We start from the raw sequence: 23,660 nt of genomic DNA, 5'->3' as shown, positions 1-23,660 counted from the left end.
TAGAGTACCGTCTTTAAGTATATGGGGTACAATCTATGTGAGAAAGGCATGTAGGGTTTCTCATTAATAAGGATAAAGGTTATGGAAATCATAGTCGTGGCGCTTTGACCAGAACCGGTAAGTTTCCCCAAGAGGAAACTAAGTTTGCTTCCGATGATTGAACGATTATGTATTATTTCCAAGCCTGGTAATAGACATGGAACTCTTTCCCGCTTGGCAAAGCCTTTGGAGAAAGAAATCTGTTTGGAGAGTGGGTTGGATACTAGTATACTCGTCTCCGTTTATCCCTATCGGACAAGGACTTGAGAAAACTGAATTGTTAGTTCTTATTGGAAGGCCACAACTATATATTGATTTACGAAAGCCTCAATAAGCAAGCTATTTTAATTGATATCACTTATCAAAGGAACAGCGCAATGGAACAGAAGAATGTGGTAGTTATTGGGTAAGGGTCCTTCCAACAGTATGATGCGTACTGGCTGCCACGGCGATTTCTGACTCTTATACTTGATCTCAGTGCCGGGGTTGCGGGTCTCACGACGGCTCTTCTCCTCTCGAGGCTTCCAAGGTACAAGGTAGTTGTTGCAGCTAAACATATGCCCGGAGACTACGACATTGAATATGCTTCACCGTGGGCTGGCGCGAATTATATGCCGTGAGTAGAGTTGAAACAAGAAAGGCCTTGCGCATATCTCATTATAGTCATGCTTAGTATGTCGACCCGAGGCACCAAGGCAGCAGATTGGGATAAGGACACATGGGCGGCGCTGGAGGATTTAGCACGCAATCACCCTGATGCCGGAATACACTTCCAAGGTAAATGGGAAAGGATTCGTTTGCGACTCAGCATTAACAATGATGAAGAATGTGAAATACACAGCCGCTCGAAAGACGTTGGTACGACAACCGCAAAATGGTTTGGAGAGCTTTTGTCACCGAGCCCGTGGTTCAAGGACGTTGTTCCTAATGTCAGTAATACTTTCACGTACGGATTGGAAGCTGTCTATCTCACGATAAAGCGATTAGTTTTGCACTCTTCCCAAGAGTAGACATGGCCCTGGCTTTGACTCTGTGACAGTCTTCACATCAGTCTGCATCAATACCGCGGTATACCTTCCCTGGCTCGTTTCCCAGTGCCTCAAAAATGGAGTTGTATTCAAACGAGCTGTTTTCAACCATATTCTGGACGCAACCTCTCCATCGGTCCACCCCGACCAGAAGGTCGACCTCGTGATAAACTGTGCAGGCCTTATGGCTTCCAAGTTGGGCGGAGTCGAAGATAAAACCGTTGTACCTGCCCGTGGACAAATTGTGATAGTCCGGAATGAAGCCGGTAAGATGCTAGATGTCTCTGGAACTGACGATGGCGATGGTGAAGCATGCTATGTTATGACCCGAGCTGCTGGCGGCGGTACGATCCTGGGTGGCTCATATCAGTTGGGAAATTGGGATTCACAGGCGGACCCCAATCTTGCCGTGCGCATTATGAAGCGCGCAGTGAAGATGTGTCCTCAACTTACGGATGGGAAGGAAATCGAGCACCTCGATATTATTCGACACAGTGTGGGTCTGAGACCCGTGCGGGCGAATGGGACAAGAATCGAGAAGGAACGTATAGGAGACACTTGGGTGGTGCACAACTATGGTGCTGGAGGTGCCGGATATCAATCATCTTATGGATGCGCTCAGGCTGCTGTGAACCTCGCAGAGGAGGCTTTGGCGACCAGGGCAAAGCTGTGACCTTATCTATGGCGTTTAGTATTCTTGATTGGTTTGGGTACGTATGAAGATTGGATTATGTGTACTGCTTTGGTCTTGTATTCTGAGTCGAACTATTAATTCTGAGTCTATACGTTACGTATATTGCTATCTGGTCTGAATTCAATTGGCATGCCCTGTCCCCCTCGTAGGCTAATGTTATTATGGCGACCGGATCATGAACAAACGTTCAAGAGGATACATTCAATGCTTACTACCTGAGAAGAGTATGGCCAATGCTTAGCTGTGCCTAGAATACGTGGTATGACGAAATCCTCATTAAGGTCCAGATAGAATCATAAGACCAACATGTAAAACAAAGTTTGATATATCAGGCCACATAGCCATAGTCAATCAGAGCTTCTTGGAACACTAGTATATATTACGACCAGCATCCCTACCGAGCTGCGCTGACGCAAGAACCAGTAACGTTCCTTTAATCATATGTAATGTTTGAACTTCTCGCTCAGGGCTTTGAAGGACTACCCACGTCACGTCATTATGCTACAAATACCCTTATCCTGCACCTGCATTTCCTCGAATCAAATGCAGTTGCTCCAGCCAAGGGCAGTATTACAGTAGGTATTATCATACTTCTGCTTTTTTCAACCGGATGGAAGGTTTATCAGATCCACATAGTCCTATGATAGTTGCCCAATATGGTGCCCAGTCGCTCCTATCGAGGGTGTATATCATCTCTCTATCCAGCAAGTGAGCTGATAAAGTCAATCTACGGCAGAATAGTATGGAGTCGCTCAACATTAATACCCCCGCATTCGCCGGCTTCGTTAGCCCTTCCTCGTCTGTCTTGCAGATACTGAACCTACTTCTGATTGGCAGTCCTTCCATCACTCCACGCTCACAGGTATCGAAGGTGTCTTGACAGCTGTACCCTGGATTGTGGTCATGGCTACTGTGATTACCAACCTCGAAGCAGTGCAGTCGAATCGCATGGGTATTCTCCCGTGATGTAAGTACCTTAATCAAGGAACCGAGTAACCACGAAGCAAGCTAACAACGTCCTGATTACAAGACTGGCCTTCCCTTCTCTTCCTACTGGAGCCACATCGACCCAGTCCACCAAATCCCTATTCGTACTACTCCACTAGCTACCGGTTTCTGTCTACTTTATGGTCTCCTCTACATTGCATCAACCGCTGCGTTCAACTCGATCATTAACACGGCAATCCTGGTGCTCAATATAACTTATACTGTTCCACAAGGAATCTTGGCTACTTGCGGACGCAATAGACTGCCCCGCCGACATTTCGACTTAGGGCCTGTTATCGGGTATGCGGTGAATATCTTCTCTGTTATTTGGTTGATCATCAGTGGGATCTTCTTTTGTTTCCCGAATACGGTGCCTACAACTTTGGGGAGCATGAACTAATGAGTTTTTCTCTGATTTCTTTCTCGCCTTTGGGAATGTGACTAAGTTGATAGTAATGCGGTGGTCATCACGGGCGTTTTTGGACTCGTTTTAGTCCTTTGGATTGAAAGGAGACATAATTTAAAGGACCAGAAATTGATTGGGATGCTTTGAATGCTAGTAATGCACTTCAATGATTCATGAGACATGTCAAAGACATATGAAGGGTCGATTACACAGGATCGAAGACCGATTCACTTGAGCAATTAAGCATGTACTCTGGAGGCAGGTTTCGGGCTTCATCACCTAGTGAGAATATCGTTCTTCTTCCCAGTTGAAAGTCTCTTAACAGAAGAGCAAGGCTTGTTCTTATAGAGCCTACCCAAAAAGAAACTGCACATTAGACCCCTCCGCCGACGACGCCCCTTTAGTCTTCTCATCGACCACATCTCCCCACCATGTATCTCCGTTCCAGATATCCTCCAGTAACACTGGCACAGAATGGAACATATTATATCTACTGCGTTCACTCCACCACCGACAATATCCCCTAGCCATATCCCGCATCTCCTCATCCCCCGTCTCGCTACCAGCCAAAAAGACAGGTAACAATAACTGCTTCTGCGTCTGAGAAGTCCGCCTACAACACTTGACATGGTTGAGAGTCAATCTGGCAAGACAAGGAATAGACAACGGTCGAATCTGACTTCGATCCCATCTGAATAATCTATCAATATAGAGCAGGAGAGCATGTCGCCATGCCTCGGCACAATGATGGCGGTCTTGGTGCGCGTGAAGCGTGTCTTCGTCGAGTGGGTGAGTGCGAGTACCATCATCAACACTAGGGTTGGTCTGGTTATAGGACGGTGCTGCGAAGGAAGGGTGCATCCAGGATCGAAGTTGCTCTTCAATTTGGACAATGGGGTTTAGGTTGAAGGTGAGCCATTCCATGCTGGAGGCTATTGTGCTCTGGTGGGCTAGCTCTGCTAGCTTGAAGATGATGACGACTAGGTCGCTTGGACAGCCGGTGAGATCGTAGAATGACCACTTGTCTTTCTTCTCTGAGTGTATAAGGTGGTCGAGGTAGGACTGAGAGAATACTGTTCCTTGGCGGGAGACGAGGGCTAGGGTTGCGTCCCACCTGGTTGTTCTGTTAGGTATAGTAGGTTAGCTGTATGCGTGGTGCGGGCTTACCACAGGATCATAGCTACTTGAGATCGAATCAGCGCATTATCAAGGGCTGGCGGGCCTCCACATGCTTCGAGGAGGGAATGTGCTCGAGTTAGGTAGGTGGACCATCGGCCGGAGGCAGAGAGGGTACACTGAGAACACATAGGTCAGCTTTTTTAAACGCCGATAATGACAGAGACTTGTACATCAAGTGTGAAGAGAACCAAAAGCGGATCCAGCAAGGTCAACCCTCTCCTTGCAAGCTGGTCACTTTGGAGTGCATTCTCGAGGAGCTTAAACGCTTGATTACGATGCTCTCGCTCTTCCGAAGATGGTGTTCCAGTAATCTGGCTGAGATGCCGACAACACAGTGCCAGGATAGAATGAAACAGGAGCCTTGAACCTTGGGGCAATGGCTCACGACAGCGGAAGGGGTTCAGCGCTGTATCGGATGTAGTTGGGAGGACACGGAATTCCGTATCATCTGAAACATGTTAGCACTCAACGTTCATAGCTTTCGGAGGGCCCACATCATACACATTTGCAACAGTGCCTCATGCTGATCTCCTAGCGGTTGGCTTGGGCCCGGTCCAGCTCCACTTACAGCCTCCAAAGTGGGTGCGCGTAATGTTGATACTAATCCTTCCACAGGGCCCATATCCGAGGAGATGAAGGACAGCCCATCCTGGAATGCGTCCTCTAGCCCTAAGCCGGAGAGTCCCTCCCTTGATGTACGCTCCATCATACTTGGAGTCTCAAATGGAAAGGCCGAAGAGCTAGATTGTAGTAAAGACGCAAAGTAGTCTTGTGGAGTGGGTATATCAATAGTATTACGGTGATGGAAAGCTAGACCTAGTTAGCACCATGAAGGGTTGTAGTGATATGGACATTGGAACATAGCCAATCATACCCTCAGGGGGGTCAAACAAATGCTCCGACTGAGCAAGAGCCGCCAGATCAATTGAGGATTCATCATCGCCATGTGGAGAAACTTCGTTATGGACAACATCTACCGGCTGCGGGGGATTGACTGCCTTTGCCTCGATCTCCGCATGCGCGGTAGTTCGTGGCTGAACCACTTTCCGACGTTTCCGATCTCTTTTCCCACCCTGTACAAACCTAAAATGCCTCGGAGGGTCTTTGCCTATCTGACCATTTCCTATCTTGGGAGTTGTAACGGCTGCATCCTCCCCCGAATCATCATGGCTGGCTAGAGCCCTTTTGCGCGTGCGTCTATGATCCCAAGAGAGGGGTGTTGCAAAACCACCACATTTACGACCGTGACTGATGCAGGTAGTGCAGTGTGGTCGTTGGCGATCACACTTTTGGCCCCTTGAGGTGCACGTATGGCAATCGGCACGGGCAAAGGCCAAGGAGTTGGTTCTCTTGCCCACTTGGATAGCCATGCCAGGGAATTTCCTGTCCGGAAGATTTACTGAGTGCTGGAAAGTGGTAAGAAAATGGAAGGCAGAAGCGGTTTTTGCCGATTAAGTATTCTTACTTAACAACCGGGGTCGACGTATATACCCTACATCGCTAGTCTTATGATAATTTCTACGCCGTATAACTCAAAATACCCTGTCATCCAGACAGCAAGCTCTGCCTCCCCTCCATAGCGGGGCCATGGAAAAGCTTCAAATTGCGATTCCTTTTAGTTTGCTAGGCATTGTCAAGCCGTTATCATCTGACACTGGCATGGGGGGATATGCATTAACGCTGGATAAATGGGGAAACCTCGCTTCCTCGGCTAGCGCTGCAGGTACATCGATTAATATTTTACAGATGCTCTCATTGGAAGTGAGGCTGATAGCTCGTCCCAAAGCAGTGCCGGATAATGTCTCGGCGAACAAGCATCGGCGTATTACCGGGCGAGAGATGAGGCTAAACCCACTTCAACGCTGCTGGCTATTTTACCCAGATAGGCAGGTGGGTATCCGCAGCCAGTCAGGTTGTTGTATCAAAACCACTTACCCTAAGTGTGCCCTTGCTGGAGACCGGCTTGAGAATAATTGTTTTCTCGATAGACCCCCTGGTCTTTGTGTCCTTGCATATTATTTTTCTATTCCTTATCAAGTAATTGAATTACGTTACTCTCATTTGTGAAATTATGACAAGTCATCGAAGACAGTATACATAGATCTATACATTTTACATACATACATAGTGTCATATACTCAAGTCCGTAGTTCACTCAATCAACATTCTACAGCTTCTACCACAAGAGACATAATATCAAAAACCACATACAAAAATCTCCCCGGCCCAGTAGGCGACTGCGTGAAACCCGCCTCCCTGGCAACAACAGCCACCGTACCCGTGTCTCCCACGAGCTCTCTCATCTTCACTACTGGGCACATCGGATTCGAACTCAAAGCCGGGGCCCTAATCCGTGAAACAGCAGAAGCAGAATTCGAAGCCATCTTTACTTGCCTCGAGGCCGCGTTGAAGAATGCCCATGCAAGCCAGGGACTTGGCCAAGGTTATCGTTTCATTAGCTATCTTGTTCATGTCGAGGATGAGAAGGTTATGCAGGATGTGTTTTGGAGAATGGTTCCTGGGCATACACCAACTTGGTGTACGGTGATGCCTAAGGAGATTAATGTTAAGGGGATGAGGGCGGAGATTGCGGCTGAGAAGGTTGTTTATCATGATGTTTAGGATAGGTTAGGGGATTGTGGATATGGCTTTGGGATTTGAGTGCTTGGATATACGATTACGAATGAATTGAAGTGGATATTATCTTGCCTTGTAGTTGATTATGTCCTCCCGTCGTTTGTAAGTACAATCCTCGGGGACGAGGCATTGGGTCTATGGATATCTTATATGTAGCGTTGACTATGTGAAAAACAGAGTTCTTTTTCGCATCGTTAAATGACTCGAGGGCGTTCAGTAAATCAAAGAACGGAGGTGTTGGCATGGCTGCTTCTCGTTTCTTGAAGCGTGTACAGTTGAAGTAAATTATTGGAGATATCGAAGAAAGTGCGGATCTCTTTTCCCACGGTACATATGAGACAAGTTGTCCAGTGCTTAGTCTTACCCCACTGAAATCTGATGATAGGGTTTGAATTTATGGAGTCTCCATACCTGTAGGTAGTAACACTGTTGCCCATCGTTCCTTTCCAATCCAGAATCACGGTTGTATATCAGCAGATAAGCATTAACCATGTCAATTTATGTATTACACACAATCTCACTCCGATCGCTTCGAGATCCCGGGTAAAGTGCATCAACTAATGATCATCACTGCATACAGCACAAGACAGATTGGATGTAGTACCATCGTGCCCATACTCTGTGCAAGAATACCAGTCAGAAAAGGAAACACAGCACCACCGCTACTCCCCAGAGCACTGATGAAACCCAGGCTGACAAGTTGCATACTTCGGGGTAAGAACTTCGCAAAAACCGCCGTAGAGCATGGATATAAGGGACCCAACAACAAGCCCAGGATCGCTACAGCCACAGCTTCACCGATAATATTTGGGATTAGCCAGGTCATGAGTTGAAAGCAAATAGCTCCGACAACCAATAACCCGACGACAATCTTCTCTCCAATTCGATGGGCAGGATACACAATCAGAAATTGACCAAGAGTGATTCCAGCCCAAAAGCCGGCACTCACATAACCGACGCGTCGAGAATCACCCCCGCGATAGCTGATTAGGAATGACACAATCCAGTCCGAAACGGAAACCTCGGCACCTTGGTAAGCGAAGATGAACAGTGATCCTAGTATCGTCGTGCGATCCTGAATAGCCTTTTTGAACATCTGCAATTGACTGGGTGAATGATCATTGTTGCTGGTCATGGGAGGAATTGCCGAGTCGGGTGCCCTTTGGGAGACCATAGTGGCATTGTCCTCGTAATTCCGAAACGCGAAGCTTGAGAGCAACAGATTGGCCACAGACATAGCCAATGTGATGGTGTGGAAATAGGTCCAACGTATGTCGTGAGACACCATGAGCGTGGCAAATAATGGTGAAATAACTCCACCGATACCATAAGCTCCGGAAAAGCAGCCCAGTGCAGTGGTGGAGTTATGAAGATTTGCACAGAAAACATTATTCATGGCTATGCTCATGGCCATTCCAAAACCAAGCAGAAGAAAAGCAGCTACAAGCAGCTACGACAACGGCAAATGATGGGTGACAGACAATCCCCATGTAGCTCACAGTGACAAGGGTCTGTGGGGTAGAAATGAGCAAATCACCGGGGGATAGGACTAGTATTGTAAAGTATTGCAAATTACATCCCCGTCTTTGTAGAGAGCAAGAGTGTTAATCATTAAACAAGGGGGTAGTGTCGTTCTTGCATACAAGGTGTCCTCCACTTACTTTTACAACAGCGGCACCTCTACTCCTGTTCAATTTAACACATAACCTGGTGGAACTAGCTTTCTGAAATTCTTTAACTTATTTGATCCTATTGAACAACAAAATCTCCGTTCCAGATTTGGCACGAAGAGCTACCTCGACTACTTCTCAACCTTCCACTACTACCCCCCCTACTACGCCTCAATCATCCCAAAATGGCAGACTCAACCGCAGAGCAAAAGTCAAGAAATCTGCTAGATTCCCAGAAAAGGTCCACCAGGAAAATCGAAACCAAAGGTGCGCAATCTCTTCGCCAATGGTAGGTCAACCAACTGAGTATTTAAGACTCTGGAACAATTGTGGATGTTGCAACAGGTATTTCAAACCGATCCGGTCCCAATGCCATGTAAAGACTCGATTATAACTAATACAGATATATTTCTTGCAGAGTTGATAGGAGAGCTCTAAAAGGTGGCGCACTTCATCGATTGCTAACATTGAGGTAACCCGCATGACGTTCGCATATTGACCTTTCCAACTCGTACGAACTTCCCAGGGAGTAGGCACAATCGTAAAGAGCTTCGATGGGATTGAGGCTGTCATGCCACTGGTCTACCGGTGCGCATAAACACATTCGACGGTTGCTCACGATCCCGAAACTCCTCATCCACGTCGTAAATGAACTCACCCCCCTCTTGTTCAAACCCAAGCTTCCTATAAACGTGCCGCCCCATGCTCGAAGCTTCCAGCACAGCTTCCAACCCACCACGTGCCTTCGCCTCACGAAGGCCCCATTCTACCAGTCTGGTAGCAATTCCGAGTCGCTGGAACGATGGGTCGACCACACATAAGTCCAACACCATGACCGCGGGGGATGCACTCGTCGCAATCTCACGGATCACCTCCAAGCGGCGCCGACGTAGTGAAAGGTCTACCTGCCGGAGATACCGCTGTTCACCCGGCTGATTTGGGTACACGGCTTCCAGGTGCGCATTGTCCATTTCGGTGGCAGGTGCCTGGCCGTACCCGTCTACCATGGAAGCCTGCTCCCAGATAGCCACGCCGACAATCTTTCCCTCATCCGCCGAGCCGTCTCCGAGAACGGCCTTGAGGAAAATGGTGTTGGGGTTGCCATGTCGGTCTTTGGTGGTGGTGGACCAGCGCGCAGCAAGACGGGCACTGCCGCTCGAACGACCCTCAGGTGTATCCCAGCCAGGGTTCATGGCGCACCAGACACCATCTTGGACCTGATGGCCGAAGGTGAGGGCAGCAATCTCAAAGAATCGGTTGAAGTCTGCCGGGGTTGTGATGGGCTCCACGCGAATTTGGATCCTGTTAGACTGTGTGTTTGGGGCGTTCTGGTCGGTCATGGTAGTTGTGATATAGGGCCTTGGTGTGTGTGGCAAGATAGCAATGATGTGTGTGGTGGTGGTGGAGTTCTTTGAAATATGTTGAGGTAGTGGGCCTGCTTCCCGGCATTATATAGATGCCAGATGGCAGCAACGTCACGGCATATGGAGTGGGCACCCTCGTTGAAGGGCTTACAAATCATTCACATAAGGTCATTTCTAGTCTCTAGTTGGTCAATTAATCGTTTGGTAGCCGAGCTGTCCATCTAAGCGAGTCGGCAGGTACTCCTTGGCATCCTTGGCTTGATGCCTTGGTGTGGCGCTATACTACCGTCCGCCAGCGCAGAACGAGCAAACACAGTGAGTCGGCCACATACAGTGCAACCGGGAGGAACTGAACGTATAATCATTCGTCCATGCTAGACTGTCGCAAAACTAGGCCGATGATCTCCCAAACTGGTTCATATCTAGAAACGTTAGAAAGGAAAAGCGGATAGATTGAAGAACATATAACGCCCCAGTGATCGGACTAACCAGGATCATCCAGAAGATTATCAGTCCATTGATCGTTTGATGCAGTCCTAGACCCCGGATGATAATGGGAGAGAAGGAGGTCGAGAAGATCCCGATGATCAAGCCGACAACAATTGAGAAGGCCATAATTATACAGACTCACGCCATTGATTCCCAAGAATGAGCAATCAACAAGATATAGGCAACACAAAACCATTCGTACCCGCCATTGGGAGGTTCATCTTGCACGGTGTTTTCGCTGCTCGCTTCGTTTGGCAAAGGTTGTGTTGAATGACTTCCAAGATGAGTACCAAGCTAAGCCTCAGTCAACTTGTATTTTTTTTTAAAAAAAAAAAAAAACCTTGTTAGAATTGCTCGCATTATGCTCAACTTTACTGACTCCTTGACTGGCCTACTTATATGGTATTGCTATAGTTGATCTAAATGATGGATAATAAATTCGGGTGGCTCAGGACGATCACCGCCTAAGATTAGGGCTAATGCTAAACACGCCACCGGGTCACGGCCCGAGCTACCGGGATTTAATTCAAAACAATGTCGCTGGAGGGCGCATCTCCCCGTGCTCCAAAAAAAGAAAGCGGTACTCATTTTTGCAGGTTTTGTCAACAAAAAAACCATATAATAATACATCAGAATTTGTTATTAACCAAATTCAGTTAGCATCGCTCTTGATCGCCTCTTTAGGACTAAAATGACGCAGCAAACCCCGAGTAACTCATAGTACATAGTAGGAAGATCGGGTATTAGAAAGACATGGTCAGTCAACCTACGCTACAGTATATACAGTAATTCAAGATATTGAAATGAAAGAATAGCCCTGCGTAATTTCTATCCATCTCTGGTGGACGCCTGATCTAGATTCGGCTTTGGAATTTGCTTGCGTAGCATGCAGCATTCGCTAATATTTGGAATCCCATAGAGATATTGGGTATAACAGTACGATGGTGCAATGAAGCGATAGTAAGCCCCATCTGTAAGAGGTCAACTAAATATGCTTGATAAATTACGTTTCCCTGTGCGCGTCTATCACAGATCGAGAACTACGGTCCCGAGACCGCGAGAGACGCAGCTTAGCATGGCCTGATTCTTGTCGGATTCCATAAGCCCCGAGCCCCTATGTTCGACTTTTCCGGCCTTGACCCCAACCCTACAAGTCCCACAGTTTCCAGCCTCACAGGATGAGGGAATATCAAATCCTGCCTCACGCAAGGCATCGAGTAGTGTCTGCTCTTCTCCTACCTCGATGGAGGTTTTCGATCCAGCCAAGTCTGCGGTGAATGGGTCGCCGGATGTAGCGGCCTTGAACGTCTCAAAATGTAGCCTGCTGGAGCTGACTCCTAAAGAAGACGCCACTGTGAGAACAGAGTCTTGTAATCGCTCAGATCCACAGCAATATACGTGGGTCCCCTCATGGATTTGCTCCATAGTATGCTTGGCGTTAAACACTTTTCCGGAGGACTTATCGTAGATGGTGACATTGGAGCCCAGCCCGCTTAAATACTCTTTCAGGGCAATATCCTCAGCGCTTCGAACAAGGTAATGCAGATGGTATGGGTAGCCGAGCCGTTCACAATGCTGCGCAGCGGCTATGAAGGCTGTAATTCCGATTCCCCCAGCAATGAAGACGTGATGATCAGCAACCGTTGAAAGAGGGAAGCTGGCTGTAATGGGACCACATTGTAGCATGTCGCCGGGCTGAACCTCACGATGGATATATCGCGACCCTCCTCTGCTGGCCTCATCCAGGGCAACGGCAAGGCAAAACTGATTCGAGTCTCCTGTAACAACAGAGTATGGGCGGATCAGTCCCTCATTCAGGCGCACGCGCACATGAGATCCGGGAACAATGGGACTGGGCACTTCCGATGGTGTTATCGCTCTGAGAACCAGAGAAACGATGCGGGGAGTTTCTTTGACTTTTGTGAGCAGAAGATAGTCCTTCCATATTGTGAGTGCCTTTTCGGGTGCTCCTTCGAGCCGGCGCGCTTGATTTTCGTATTGTTTCCGCAGCCTGTTGATGAAAATTCCCCGATACTCCATACCGAGTTCTCTAATCTCGACAATCTGTCGCATCATTTCCTCGTTGCGCATGTCGCGATAAAGGTAGTGCTGGATAGTGGCAATGGTCCACTGCGGATTCGGCCTCTCCAGCAGTGTCATTTGATCGCCCGCCTGAATCGTGCCTGTCTTAAGGATACGGTAGAACCAGCCTGTGCGGCAGAGGTCCTGAGCACGCTTTGACATGTCGGGGACCTGAAATCTGTGGTTCAGTTTGTAACAGGGCTGCCGCGGTCCTGTTACCTGAGCGATCACTTCTCCAATCCTCACCACATCACCGATACACATGTTGTGCTCGTTGGCATTACTCGCAACCAGGTTCTCACCAAATGCGCCCGGTACAAATAAGGCTTTACTTTGCGGCAGCTCCTTTTTCCACCTGGTGTAATGCCGCGCACTGTACTGCAGTAGGGCTTTCTCCGGACCGCCATGGAATTCAAATGCATGCTCGTCCCCCTCACACCCAAGATCGTTGACGGCAAGAGGGCCTCGCCTTATCTGCTTATAGATGGCGGAGGGCTCCTGAGTAGTGAAGGTTGGTTTGACCTTACCAGTCCTCACCTGGGCCAGTGTCTCCGTCTCCCACGGCTGTTTCAGAGCTTTGATAGCATCAGCATCTTCGTCTTGGAAAGTTGGCATTCTGTGCCGGACCGAACAACGAATGAGATCAGTTATGGTGATTTTCGAGGGTGTTGTGTGCTGAAAACAATCGATAAAATGACTGACTTGCAGGTAAGCATCGCTTTGTACTTGAGCATGTGTCGGAGATATCCGCTCCTGCGGCTGTGGTCTTTTTCGGGCAGAGCCGACGTGGAGCCGGCTTATTTACAGGGCCTCTGCTGATAAGGGTACAGACGAACTAGTAGTAAATCTCTGTTCCAACTTCAGTTATACCTCTCAGTAATATAATTCGGTCTAATGAAGTCCGTTCCATAGTTCACCGGGTCAGACCCGGATCCACAATTTCTCGCCTGATGGAAAGCTTCTTCAGCATTTGCTTTTGGGGTACCCCATAATGCCAAGACGGCTTTTTCTTGGGATCTTCAAAGTCTCTTGGCATTCTAGAGAGGTGAGAAAGGACAATCTTTTCGAGACCTCGACCCCTACCAAGTGGCCCCCGGTGATGCTGTATGAGAAGGAGATGGAGCCTTTTGACGCCACTATGTTCGGAACGGCGCAGAAAGCCCTTGTGTGATTTTCCTCTGAATATCAACCTGATGTGGGGTACAGTTTCACCGGAAAGTGGGATCCATATAAAGCCATGGCACGATTCCATGCCTAGTGGCCGTATTGTTTACTAAGAATAAAGATAATACTATTCAAGATGAAGTTGTAAGGTACCTCAATCTAATCTAGGGGTCAGGTGATACAAGGTTTACCAAAAGACCATCATTACCTACGGGATGATCCCGCAGACCCTAGAATCTACTAAGTAGCGCACTAGTGCCTTACACTCAGGCAATATGTCTTACACAAGGCCCCTTTATAAATACATATTCAACTTAAAATCTAATACATTAGATTTTTAACCAATTCTATAGATATCTATATATATCCCTTAAAGAGAAAATATCTGAATATCGTTAAAAGTCTAAGATTTTACTTAAATCCAGCGAGTGGGTTTCATGGGTAACGGGTTAATCCGACCGAGTAAAACCAAACCCACCTCAACCCGATCTGCTTTACATTAATCCGCCGGTGATTGGCCCGCTGCCCTTTGGGGGCCGAGACGATCAGAATGAAGGGGAGTCCGGAGTTCGGCCCCATCTCCGGATCTCTTTCTGTGGGTCCGACTCTCTCTATAAATGAATCACGGCTGCCTCGACGGTCATCCTTCTTACAGTGTTGCGGAGTAGTGTCTTCAACAGGTTGATTTTTCTTTCTCTCTCGTTTCATTCCCCCTACACGTATCCGCAGCCATCATGCTGTCGTCGAATATCCGATCGAGAGCTCTGGGGTTGAGCCGACGAGCTCAGTTGCAGAACACGTACGAGAAGATCTCCCATCCCTTCTTCACAAATCGACAGATACTAACAATCATATTCAGTCGTCTTCCACCTGCCGGGCGCCGTTATAAATCCGACGAGTCTCTCAACCGATTCTCCTCGAAGATCACACAACCCAAGTCCCAGGGCGCCTCACAAGCGATGCTGTATGCCACCGGCCTGACAGAGGAGGACATGTCGAAGCCGCAGGTCGGTATCTCCTCGGTGTGGTTCGAGGGTAACCCATGTAACATGCACCTGAACGACCTGTCTGGGATTGTCCGTGATTCCGTCCGCCGGGCGGGTCTGGTCCCTATGCGATTCAACTCGGTCGGAGTGTCAGATGGGATCAGTATGGGCACAGAAGGAATGAGATACAGCTTACAGAGTCGGGAGCTTATTGCCGATGGCATTGAATCTGTGATGAATGGCCAGTGGTATGATGCGAATGTGTCGCTACCGGGTTGCGATAAGAATATGCCTGGTGTGTTAATGGCGATGGGACGCACGAATCGGCCTAGTATCATGGTCTACGGCGGTAGTATCAAGCCCGGATGCAGTGCAAAGGGCCAAAAGTTGGATCTGGTCAGTGCATTCCAGTCGTATGGCCAGTACATTACTGGCCAGATCGACGAGAAAGAGCGGTTCGATATTATTCGCAATGCATGCCCCGGCAGAGGTGCTTGTGGTGGCATGTACACCGCAAATACCCTGGCGACGGCTATTGAGACTATGGGTATGACCGTTCCCGGTAGCAGTAGTTGTCCAGCAGACGATCCTAAGAAGCTGGTCGAATGTGAAAACATCGGTGAGGTGGTGAAGAATATGCTCAGGGAAGATATCAGACCTAGTGATGTTTTGACCCGTCAAGCATTTGAGAATGCAATGATTGTGGTAAATATACTGGGGGGTAGTACCAACGCTGTTCTACACCTGATTGCTATTGCTGACTCGGTCGGTATTAAATTGACTATCGATGACTTCCAAGCAGTATCCGATAAGACACCATTCCTGGCTGACTTGAAGCCATCTGGAAAATATGTCATGAATGACCTATACACTATCGGTGGTACACCGGCCCTCCTTAGATACCTTCTGAAAGAGGGCCTGATCGACGGCTCAGGAATCACGGTCACCGGTAAAACAATGAAGGAGAATGTGGCCTCATGGCCTGACTTCCCTGCTGACCAGGACATTATCCACCCCCTCAGCAAACCTATCAAGCCATCCGGTCATCTCCAGATTCTTCGCGGATCGCTCGCTCCGGGCGGTTCGGTGGGTAAGATTACTGGCAAGGAAGGTCTGCGGTTCGAGGGCACAGCCAAGTGCTACGACTACGAAGATGCATTCATAGAGTCACTTGAGCGGGGTGAGATCAAAAAAGGCGAGAAGACTGTTGTTATTATCCGGTACGAAGGTCCTAAGGGTGGTCCGGGTATGCCTGAGATGCTTAAGCCTAGCTCCGCTATCATGGGTGCTGGTCTCGGCCAGGACGTTGCGCTTCTCACGGATGGGAGATTCTCTGGTGGTAGTCACGGATTCTTGATCGGACATATTGTACCTGAAGCCATAGAGGGCGGCCCAATTGCACTAGTACGAGACGGTGATAGGATCGTGATTGATGCTGAGGAAAGAGTGATTGATTTGGACATTCCGGCTGAGGAGCTTGAGAAGAGGAGGAAGGAGTGGAAAGCACCCCCGTTCCGATACCAAAAGGGAACCTTAAAGAAGTATGCCACGCTGGTCAGCGATGCCAGTCATGGCTGTGTTACGGACGGACCGATCTAGATGTCCCGCTGGCCAGAAATCCTAATAGGGTTGAACATCAATAATTCGTCATACTCCGTACAATTTAGGGAATATTGTGCAATTGATGTACTTGGCTACGACTATCATCCTATCACTTGCTCTATAAGCTGATATAATGCCAAAGGCGCATAGGCCTCCTTCCTGGGTCGTCCGTTTCAATGCAATCCCGAATATTTTGAGGACCCTTTCAAGTACGATCCCTTCCGGTTCTCTCGGATCTGCGAAAAGGCTCCGAAAGACACGACCACGAGCAATCTGAGCTTTGTGTCGACTGCACCGGAGCATCTGCCCTTTGAACATGGAGGTCATTCGTGTCCGGGTAGGTTCCAGGTTGATAGTGAACTCAAGATAATTGCTGCCTATCTTCTAAGAATTTATGGCGTCGAGTTTCGGTCCGAGTGTCATGGACAGAGGCCTGTGAATCGGTGGATTGCCGAGGGTCTAATGACGCCTTCTAGGACGCGAATTAGTGTAAAGGGACGAAGTTAATGTTCTACTACTACCATGATTTGATGCTTAGAAAATGTTAGTATCTGCCTTACACCGGGATATATGTGGGGTATTAGTTAGATATACCCTGTTGAGCCCTTCTGTGTAGATTCGGTATTTGGTTGAGGTTGTTTTTCACTATCTAGAGACTGCATTTCTAGAGAAGATCTGGCAATATCTACTATAATGGGTGTCTTATCTGTATAGATGGAGAACTGTATAGTGCTCTGCACTTTGAGGACCTGCCTGGCCCAGACTCTCTCATTGTAGCCTTGAGCTCGTCCCACGGGGTAAGCAATCAAAGTATTTATATGATTACCCACCTTCCTAATTAGGCAGATTGGCTATATCCACGGAACCACGCGGATGGGCTACCCTAATTTAATCACAACTTCATTGCTGATCAGGCCAGGGGGCGTTTCGCGTTGACACAGACAACCAATCCAATTTCCCTTTCTGAACATAATCCCACTCACGGAGCCAACAGGTAAGCTTAAAAAAATGCCAAGTACAACTTAATTTCGGTATAGTTTCTCGCTATTAAAACAAGAAGGTGATTGAACTCAAGCTGCGTCGTATATATGATTTATTGCTTTCCTGTCATCAAGATACGTGTCTGGTAGCCTTTGTTGTCCACTAAGAACAAAGGTAGCACTGCTCAAGATTAAGGAAACCCAGGATGGTTATATATGGAGAAAGGATAAGGGCGTTAGGAAAGGTAACCTCCACTGCGGAGGAGTTGTGGAACCTCCTGAGAGACAAACGGCTCCTGCCGATTAAATCTACGATGTAATTGTCGTTAGCGCTGGCTACAGTGGTCTGATAGCTGCTCGTGACATGACAGATAGCGGTAGGTCAATAGTCTACTGTAATGAACAATCTAGGCTCATATATTATAGGTCTCTCGGTCTTGATGCTTGAGGCTCGCGGTCGTGTCGGTGGACGAACATATACAGTCGAGTCCGATGGTAAGTGCTTACTTCTCGAGCCCTTCAGATAAAATTCTGTAGTATATCTGACTCGCCAAAGGCTTTCGATACGAGATGGGAGGAACATGGGTAACACATCATATGGCGTATCTGTTCAAAGAGATTACACGGTATAAGTTGGATAGAGACCTTAACCTTATCCACGATTGACAATTTGCCAATGACTGAATATGGGTGCTCCGTGGGGCAGAGCCTTTCCTTTGTTATTTGATATAGTAGCTATCGTAGCATCATTAGTGTCAATCAAGCATTTGTCATACGTAAGATTTCAATTCAATCTGATTAATTCTCGATCATGGCTCCTTGATACATGTTGCCTGTACTGACAGTATATAAAAATGCCACTCCTTCAATTTAGCAACTGCTTATACTTACTCCCAACACAACATTGTCAAAATATACCTAGTAGTGCGGTATAGCAGCCAAATATAGTTAGTCCAGCCCCACCGATAAGGCCGATAAGCGCGGCTATTAAAAGACCCAATCCGGTTAGCTCATCGGCACAGTGGAAGCCAGCAGATATCCCCGCCTCCTCAGCAGCTGGCTATTTTACCCGATTAGGCAAGGGAGTTTGGCGTCGGGAAAATATCGGAGGATCCATCCTTGACGTAGTCTCCGCGGGGTCCTGGCTGTGGCATCGTTATATCCAACTACAGCACATCTACTCTGAAAGGGTCATCCACTTCAACAATTGGACCCAGTACGTTTTTAACAGGTGTGGAGCATCTCCGGAGTGAATGTGCTAATTATACGACCGCCGAAATAACAGCTGTTCAGTTGAGTTAGGCTTATATATTCTAGACTTTTGGTCTTGTCGTTGCATACTCGATCCTACCAATCTCAATCCCTGCTCTCTTATTCTTAGCTCTCAGATAAAGATCTTTCTCTATACACATAGCCAAAATGGCAGCCACAGCGAAACGCCCAGAGATCATCGAGCTGGCACGTGGGTTAAACGGTGTCCCCATGTGCGAAGAATATGAATGCATGATCTCAGGAATGATGTATGTTTGATTTCAACCCAGTTTTATACATTCCTGTCGGAGATTCCAATGGTGAATCAAAGCTAACGAAGCTAGGTACAACCCCAACATACCTAAGCTCTTAGAAGCTCGCCACCGCTGCCGTGGCTTAACAGATGACTACAACAATCTGGACACCAAGACAGTGCCCTACGACCAGATCGCAGACAAGCGTATGGAACGATTACGGGCACTCGTCGGCCGAGTAGGAGATGGGACCTTCATCGAACCCCCTTTTAGACCCGACTATGGGTCTAACCTTATCATCGGAAGCGATTGCTTCGTCAACTGGGGGTGGGTTTGCCAATTTACCATTCACACCCACAAGAACCACTCACCTTCCAGATAAAAGAAAAGCTAACATGATAATATCAACAGTTTAACAGTCCTCGACACCAGTCTAGTCGTAATCGGGGACCGGGTACAGATCGGCACGAATGTGAGCATTATCACCGCTGGCCACGACACCAGTGTGCTTTCCCGGCGAAAATTTGTCGAATTCGGCCATCCCATCTTCATTGAGGATGATTGCTGGATTGGAGCCAATGTTGTGATTTTGCCTGGTGTGCGCATTGGGAAGGGATCCACGATTGGTGCTGGGTCGATTGTGACGAAGGATATTCCGCCTTATTCGGTGGGTGCTGGCATTCCTTGTCGCGTGAAGAAGACCATTCAGTCGGTCGAGGAGGAGGAGAATGATCCCAGTAACCCTTGGCGGAACTTGGTAAGGGAGGATAGAGAGTGATTGGTTTGGTTTGTTGGGTAGATTTAATAGATGGCAGGTCGTTAAGCAGCGGACTGTCGGACAGTAAACCAGCAATTCATCATTTGCTAGCTGTCTCAGTCCCTGCCTCTCTTACTTTCTGAGTCTCATCTGCTTCACTAAAATCACCAACATATAAGATTGACGACGTAGAAGCCTTCTTGTAGATGTATTTGAAATTAGATCGCGAGTCGTTCAATCGCATTCCGCAAAGAAAGCCGTGCCAGCTGCTACACGGCTATTGACGTTGGTCCAGACAATTTCGCCTTTGTGCACAATGAATCCAGTACCGATACTCTGACATATATGAGGACTTATAAGGTCATAGAACTTTTTACCGCCTTGAACAAGATCACTTCTGGCTCGTGTATGGTGAGGGTAATGATACAGTGGAAAGGGCGCTAGAGCACTGATCAACTTCTATCTCTGGGACTTCACAGTATCAGAAGCAAACTAAGCTTCAGCAAGCATTTTCCCGTCATAATCGAAATAAAGACACTGTAACGTGAAATATATGAACGTTCTTCTAGACGTCTGCTTTGATATTCCCTGAAACAAGCGGTAGTGATCATGGATGGGTCATCTTACTACAACAAAAATATATAAGGACTACTTCACGACGTTGTTTTTGTGTGTGCATGATATGACAGCCCAATGCGATGTCACACCTACCATATATCCTTTGGTAAGCTTGGCTATTTCACTTGAGGGCTCAATTACTCCCTGCAGCGAGGTACCAGTATCATCAAAACGTGCTCTTCATAACAACTATTCTAAGGGTATTGTTCTAGTCCTCTAATACAAAACATAATAGGGGTTTATTTCTTAGCAGCATCCTTCATCTCCCCCCTCTCGCGAACCAGCGCAGCCACATCCCGGCCAACATCTGTTCCAAGATTCTCGAATCCCTGAATCACACCCTCCCGGTCTCCCTTGGTCGATTCCTGGCTCATCTTGAACTTGCCACCGATATCCTCAATGGTGATCTCAATACCAATGATGTTCTTCTTCATGATATCAATATACCGCTCAGGCGCATCAGTCACTTTCCAAGAATCCGGCCGGCCTCCCTCTCCGGTGTAGCCCATGACAGACGTTTCACAAAGCTCAGAGAGATCTTGAATCTGCTTCTGGAGATACTCCGCGCTCTCAGGAGAGGAGCTATCGTGGTAGATCGTGGCCTTACCATGAACCTGGACAGCAGCGTAGTTCCAGGTGGGGACCACTTTTGCCGTGGCTGGCTTAGTCTCAGTGTAGAACTTAGGAGTCACATAGTGGTGCGGATTGGCCGTGAAGAGAACTTGAACTTCTTGCTGCAATGGCGAAGCAGATGGTAGGCCCGCAGCATTCAGGGCTTCGATGAATGTCTTGCTGTGAGGGTTTTGGCGGGCCATATGACCGCGCAGACGACCTTTCACTGGCGCATCGGGGTCATCGGAGATAATGTCTAGCACCCATGGGATATGACTAGACTGTATGAAATGTTGAGTAGTCGAAGGGATAGCGGTAGTGAGTACACCGAGAGGGTTCTTTTGGATCAACTCGAAGAGAGCCTTGATCGATGTTTCTGCGTGAACTGCGCGGAGATACATGGTTTTTGGGCAATTGTGTGGTAAACAAGAAAGAGAGGGATTTGGACTAAGGGTAGATTTGATTGTGAGATCCTAGCTACACTGCAGAGGGGTCTAGTTGCTTTTATATTCCATGTCGCAAGTGTGAGTCATCACCTGATATACTAATATGGGTAATCTGATCCGAAGTTTAGAATTAAGGTACATAAGACGGATATCATCTTAACAGGGTGGATCGAGGGGAAGAGCCCGAATTAGAATTGTACGCATCCTGATTGGTGCGCATCGCCGAGCAGCTCTAGATGTTGGTGAAAGGGCTCTGTTGAGTCAGAAAATGATCATGTAAAAGATTCTCATGAAAGTTCTACTGGTCCACAACGATTCATCGCTTAGAGGAGAAGTTGTTTGTCGAATGACGGCAAACACATTCGGATGAACGCCGAATGTCGAAAATCTGCCAGAATTAGCGTGTCCCGTTTGGGAAGTTGATGGTAGTGGGGCGTTTAAACCACATTACACCCAATGGGACACCGATAATTTAAGGACAAGCATCAGTTTTAGGAAAGTCGCGGGAGTGGGCCCCACTTTGGCACTAAACTGGTAGTCGATATCCTCTTGCAGACATCATCTATAAAGGCGACCCCTCCACACGGTCTTCCATCATTCTGGTTTTTCTGAGTCTTTCTTTCTCATTTCAGGGCTTCAGATCACTACCGAAACATCATGTCTTCTTCAAACGATACTCATCGCTCGACTCGAGCATTGCATGCCGACGACCCGCTCAACCTGGTCACAGACGTTGCGCCTCCAATCCACTTGTCGACAACCTATAGGTTTCCCAGTGATCCTAACGACCTCCTGCCATCTGTAGACCCTGTGGTACGTTACACTGTTACACTGTTACGATCAAATACATAGCAGACAATTTCCATTAACGTTACAACTAGGATGAATTCAACGGAAAGAACTATGTATATTCTCGAGAGTTTGCCCCAAACGCAACTCGCTTCGAAGCTGTTCTTTCATCGCTCATCGGTGGAAATGCCATCTGCTACTCTACCGGATTAGCAGCTCTGACTGCCGCTTTGGTACTTCTGAATCCCCGCCGTATCTCCATCGGCGAGGGCTACCATGGCAGTCATGAGGTTATCGGTGTTCTCTCGCGCCTGTCCGGACTCCAGAAACTGGACCTTCACTGCTCCGCGGAGAGCTTAGAAGAGGGGGATGTAATTCTCCTGGAGACCCCTGTCAACCCGCTGGGGACAGCTTTCAGTATTGAGGAATTTGCCCAGAAGGCTCACTCGAGAGGTGCCTATCTCATTGTCGATAGCACCTTTGCCCCTCCAAGCTTGCAAGATCCGTTCCAGTGGGGCGCTGATATTGTGATGCATTCCGGCTCCAAGTATTTTGGTGGCCACAGTGACCTTCTCTGTGGTGTTCTCGCGACAAAGCGTCAGGACTGGACCAAGAAGCTTTTCGAAGATAGACTTGCGTTTGGAAGCGTCATCGGCAATTTAGAAGCTTGGCTTGGCCTGCGCAGTCTGCGCACGCTAGAAGTCCGTGTGGAGCGCGCAAGCAAGAGCTCTGAGAGATTGATCTCATGGTTGAATCAAGGACTGAACGCCCAGAGTCCAGCTCCGGGTAGCGAGGAGCATATCATCCAGAGCATTCTTCAAAAGATTCATCATGCCAGTTTACAGAACGAGCCTTGGGTACGGAAACAGATGCCAAACGGCTTTGGTCCTGTTTTCTCGATTGTTCTACAGACTGAAGATTTCGCACGGGTCCTCCCAAGCAAGTTACACCTCTTCCAGCATGCAACCAGCCTTGGTGGTGTTGAGTCCTTGATTGAATGGAGAGCACTGTCCGACTCCAGAGTAGACCGGAAGCTCTTGAGACTCAGCGTTGGGTTGGAAAACTGGGAGGACTTGAAGAACGATTTGCTTAAAGCGTTCAAGTCCCTTTTGTCGCAATCATGATTCAATTTCACGAATTCTTCTACTGTACATATTGGAATATACCGTTTTGGAATGCTTGTTCTTCACTTTTATTGGTCTCTTACGCCTAAAGCTAAGTTTTGAAGATGATATTTAAATCTTTTGAGGGTTAATATCGGAATCATCTCATGCTAAATACCCATACTATTGAATCTAGCTGTATTTGCACGGTATTAGCCGGCTTTTATGCGTATCATAATCTCCATAACTCGTACAAATATAAGGTTTAGCTTAGGGCAGTAAATTTTAGCGTTAAGTTCCACCAAAATCGCTCGCTAGAGACCCTAAACGATGCCTAAAAGGGACAGAAGACCCCGTATTATTTTCTCATTCAAGCAGTCTTCCACATGGCCCAACAGTTCCTGCGTATCATGTGACTATGGAGAAACTGAAACAGGACATCCATTGCCTGAAGAGGTTAGCGGTTCTGCGCCGATCGCCCCTCAAACTTTATTTTAACGTCCATTGTTCATAAACCATACAT

The 23,660-nt window shown here is 47.7% G+C and overlaps 11 protein-coding genes across 11 annotated transcripts; 5 read left to right on the top strand and 6 right to left on the bottom strand.

The window, feature by feature from the left end:
* Positions 1–416: 416 nt before the first annotated feature.
* Positions 417–1,740, top strand: F9C07_2283542 (putative D-amino acid oxidase; the record flags this gene model as incomplete). The annotated part of the gene is made up of 4 exons (XM_041292008.1): positions 417–445; positions 518–655; positions 713–968; positions 1,027–1,740. The coding sequence occupies 4 exons, from the start codon at positions 417–419 to the stop codon at positions 1,738–1,740; spliced, it is 1,137 nt and encodes a 378-aa protein (XP_041146291.1).
* Positions 1,741–3,505: 1,765 nt separating this feature from the next.
* F9C07_2244268 (fungal-specific transcription factor domain-containing protein) lies at positions 3,506–5,793 on the bottom strand (the record flags this gene model as incomplete). Its single annotated transcript, XM_041291995.2, has 5 exons — positions 5,208–5,793; positions 4,835–5,143; positions 4,504–4,781; positions 4,322–4,449; positions 3,506–4,268 (listed from the first exon to the last, which is right to left on the bottom strand). Exons 1-5 carry the CDS (start codon positions 5,701–5,703, stop codon positions 3,506–3,508), a joined length of 1,974 nt encoding a protein of 657 aa, XP_041146290.2. The 5' UTR covers positions 5,704–5,793.
* Positions 5,794–6,412: 619 nt separating this feature from the next.
* F9C07_2283540 (uncharacterized protein) lies at positions 6,413–7,855 on the bottom strand. Its single transcript, XM_071510641.1, has 2 exons — positions 7,335–7,855; positions 6,413–6,884 (listed from the first exon to the last, which is right to left on the bottom strand). The coding sequence occupies exons 1-2, from the start codon at positions 7,460–7,462 to the stop codon at positions 6,680–6,682; spliced, it is 333 nt and encodes a 110-aa protein (XP_071366466.1). The 5' UTR covers positions 7,463–7,855; the 3' UTR covers positions 6,413–6,679.
* On the bottom strand, positions 7,173–8,384 carry F9C07_2256831 (bypass of stop codon protein; the record flags this gene model as incomplete). The annotated part of the gene is made up of 1 exon (XM_071510121.1): positions 7,173–8,384. One exon carries the CDS (start codon positions 8,382–8,384, stop codon positions 7,524–7,526), a length of 861 nt encoding a protein of 286 aa, XP_071366465.1. The 3' UTR covers positions 7,173–7,523.
* Positions 8,385–9,209: 825 nt separating this feature from the next.
* On the bottom strand, positions 9,210–9,980 carry F9C07_4026 (acyl-CoA N-acyltransferase; the record flags this gene model as incomplete). The annotated part of the gene is made up of 1 exon (XM_071511162.1): positions 9,210–9,980. The coding sequence occupies one exon, from the start codon at positions 9,978–9,980 to the stop codon at positions 9,210–9,212; it is 771 nt and encodes a 256-aa protein (XP_071366464.1).
* A 1,539-nt stretch (positions 9,981–11,519) lies between these two features.
* F9C07_4025 (putative vanillate O-demethylase oxidoreductase) lies at positions 11,520–13,190 on the bottom strand (the record flags this gene model as incomplete). Its single annotated transcript, XM_041285894.1, has 1 exon — positions 11,520–13,190. The coding sequence occupies one exon, from the start codon at positions 13,188–13,190 to the stop codon at positions 11,520–11,522; it is 1,671 nt and encodes a 556-aa protein (XP_041146289.1).
* A 909-nt stretch (positions 13,191–14,099) lies between these two features.
* F9C07_2256829 (dihydroxy-acid dehydratase) lies at positions 14,100–16,324 on the top strand (the record flags this gene model as incomplete). The annotated part of the gene is made up of 3 exons (XM_041292007.2): positions 14,100–14,334; positions 14,408–14,538; positions 14,599–16,324. The coding sequence occupies exons 1-3, from the start codon at positions 14,290–14,292 to the stop codon at positions 16,322–16,324; spliced, it is 1,902 nt and encodes a 633-aa protein (XP_041146288.2). The 5' UTR covers positions 14,100–14,289.
* A 1,347-nt stretch (positions 16,325–17,671) lies between these two features.
* On the top strand, positions 17,672–17,973 carry F9C07_2232654 (uncharacterized protein; the record flags this gene model as incomplete). The annotated part of the gene is made up of 3 exons (XM_071509915.1): positions 17,672–17,684; positions 17,734–17,802; positions 17,864–17,973. 3 exons carry the CDS (start codon positions 17,672–17,674, stop codon positions 17,971–17,973), a joined length of 192 nt encoding a protein of 63 aa, XP_071366463.1.
* Positions 17,974–18,580: 607 nt separating this feature from the next.
* F9C07_4022 (putative O-acetyltransferase) lies at positions 18,581–19,590 on the top strand (the record flags this gene model as incomplete). Its single annotated transcript, XM_041292006.2, has 3 exons — positions 18,581–18,827; positions 18,903–19,139; positions 19,224–19,590. The coding sequence occupies exons 1-3, from the start codon at positions 18,727–18,729 to the stop codon at positions 19,588–19,590; spliced, it is 705 nt and encodes a 234-aa protein (XP_041146287.1). The 5' UTR covers positions 18,581–18,726.
* Positions 19,591–20,318: 728 nt separating this feature from the next.
* F9C07_2283533 (putative transcriptional regulator) lies at positions 20,319–21,382 on the bottom strand. The gene has a single exon (XM_041285893.2). It carries the CDS (start codon positions 21,198–21,200, stop codon positions 20,427–20,429), a length of 774 nt encoding a protein of 257 aa, XP_041146286.1. The 5' UTR covers positions 21,201–21,382; the 3' UTR covers positions 20,319–20,426.
* Positions 21,383–21,813: 431 nt separating this feature from the next.
* F9C07_2283532 (putative transsulfuration enzyme family protein) lies at positions 21,814–23,586 on the top strand. Its single transcript, XM_041292005.2, has 2 exons — positions 21,814–22,058; positions 22,127–23,586. Exons 1-2 carry the CDS (start codon positions 21,903–21,905, stop codon positions 23,156–23,158), a joined length of 1,188 nt encoding a protein of 395 aa, XP_041146285.1. The 5' UTR covers positions 21,814–21,902; the 3' UTR covers positions 23,159–23,586.
* The last annotated feature ends 74 nt before the right edge of the window (positions 23,587–23,660 follow it).

This window comes from Aspergillus flavus, chromosome 4, assembly GCF_009017415.1.
Source record: "Aspergillus flavus chromosome 4, complete sequence".
Lineage (NCBI taxonomy): Eukaryota > Fungi > Ascomycota > Eurotiomycetes > Eurotiales > Aspergillaceae > Aspergillus > Aspergillus flavus.
Note: the sequence above shows the minus strand (reverse complement) of the source record. Positions and strands in the feature narration are given on the sequence as shown.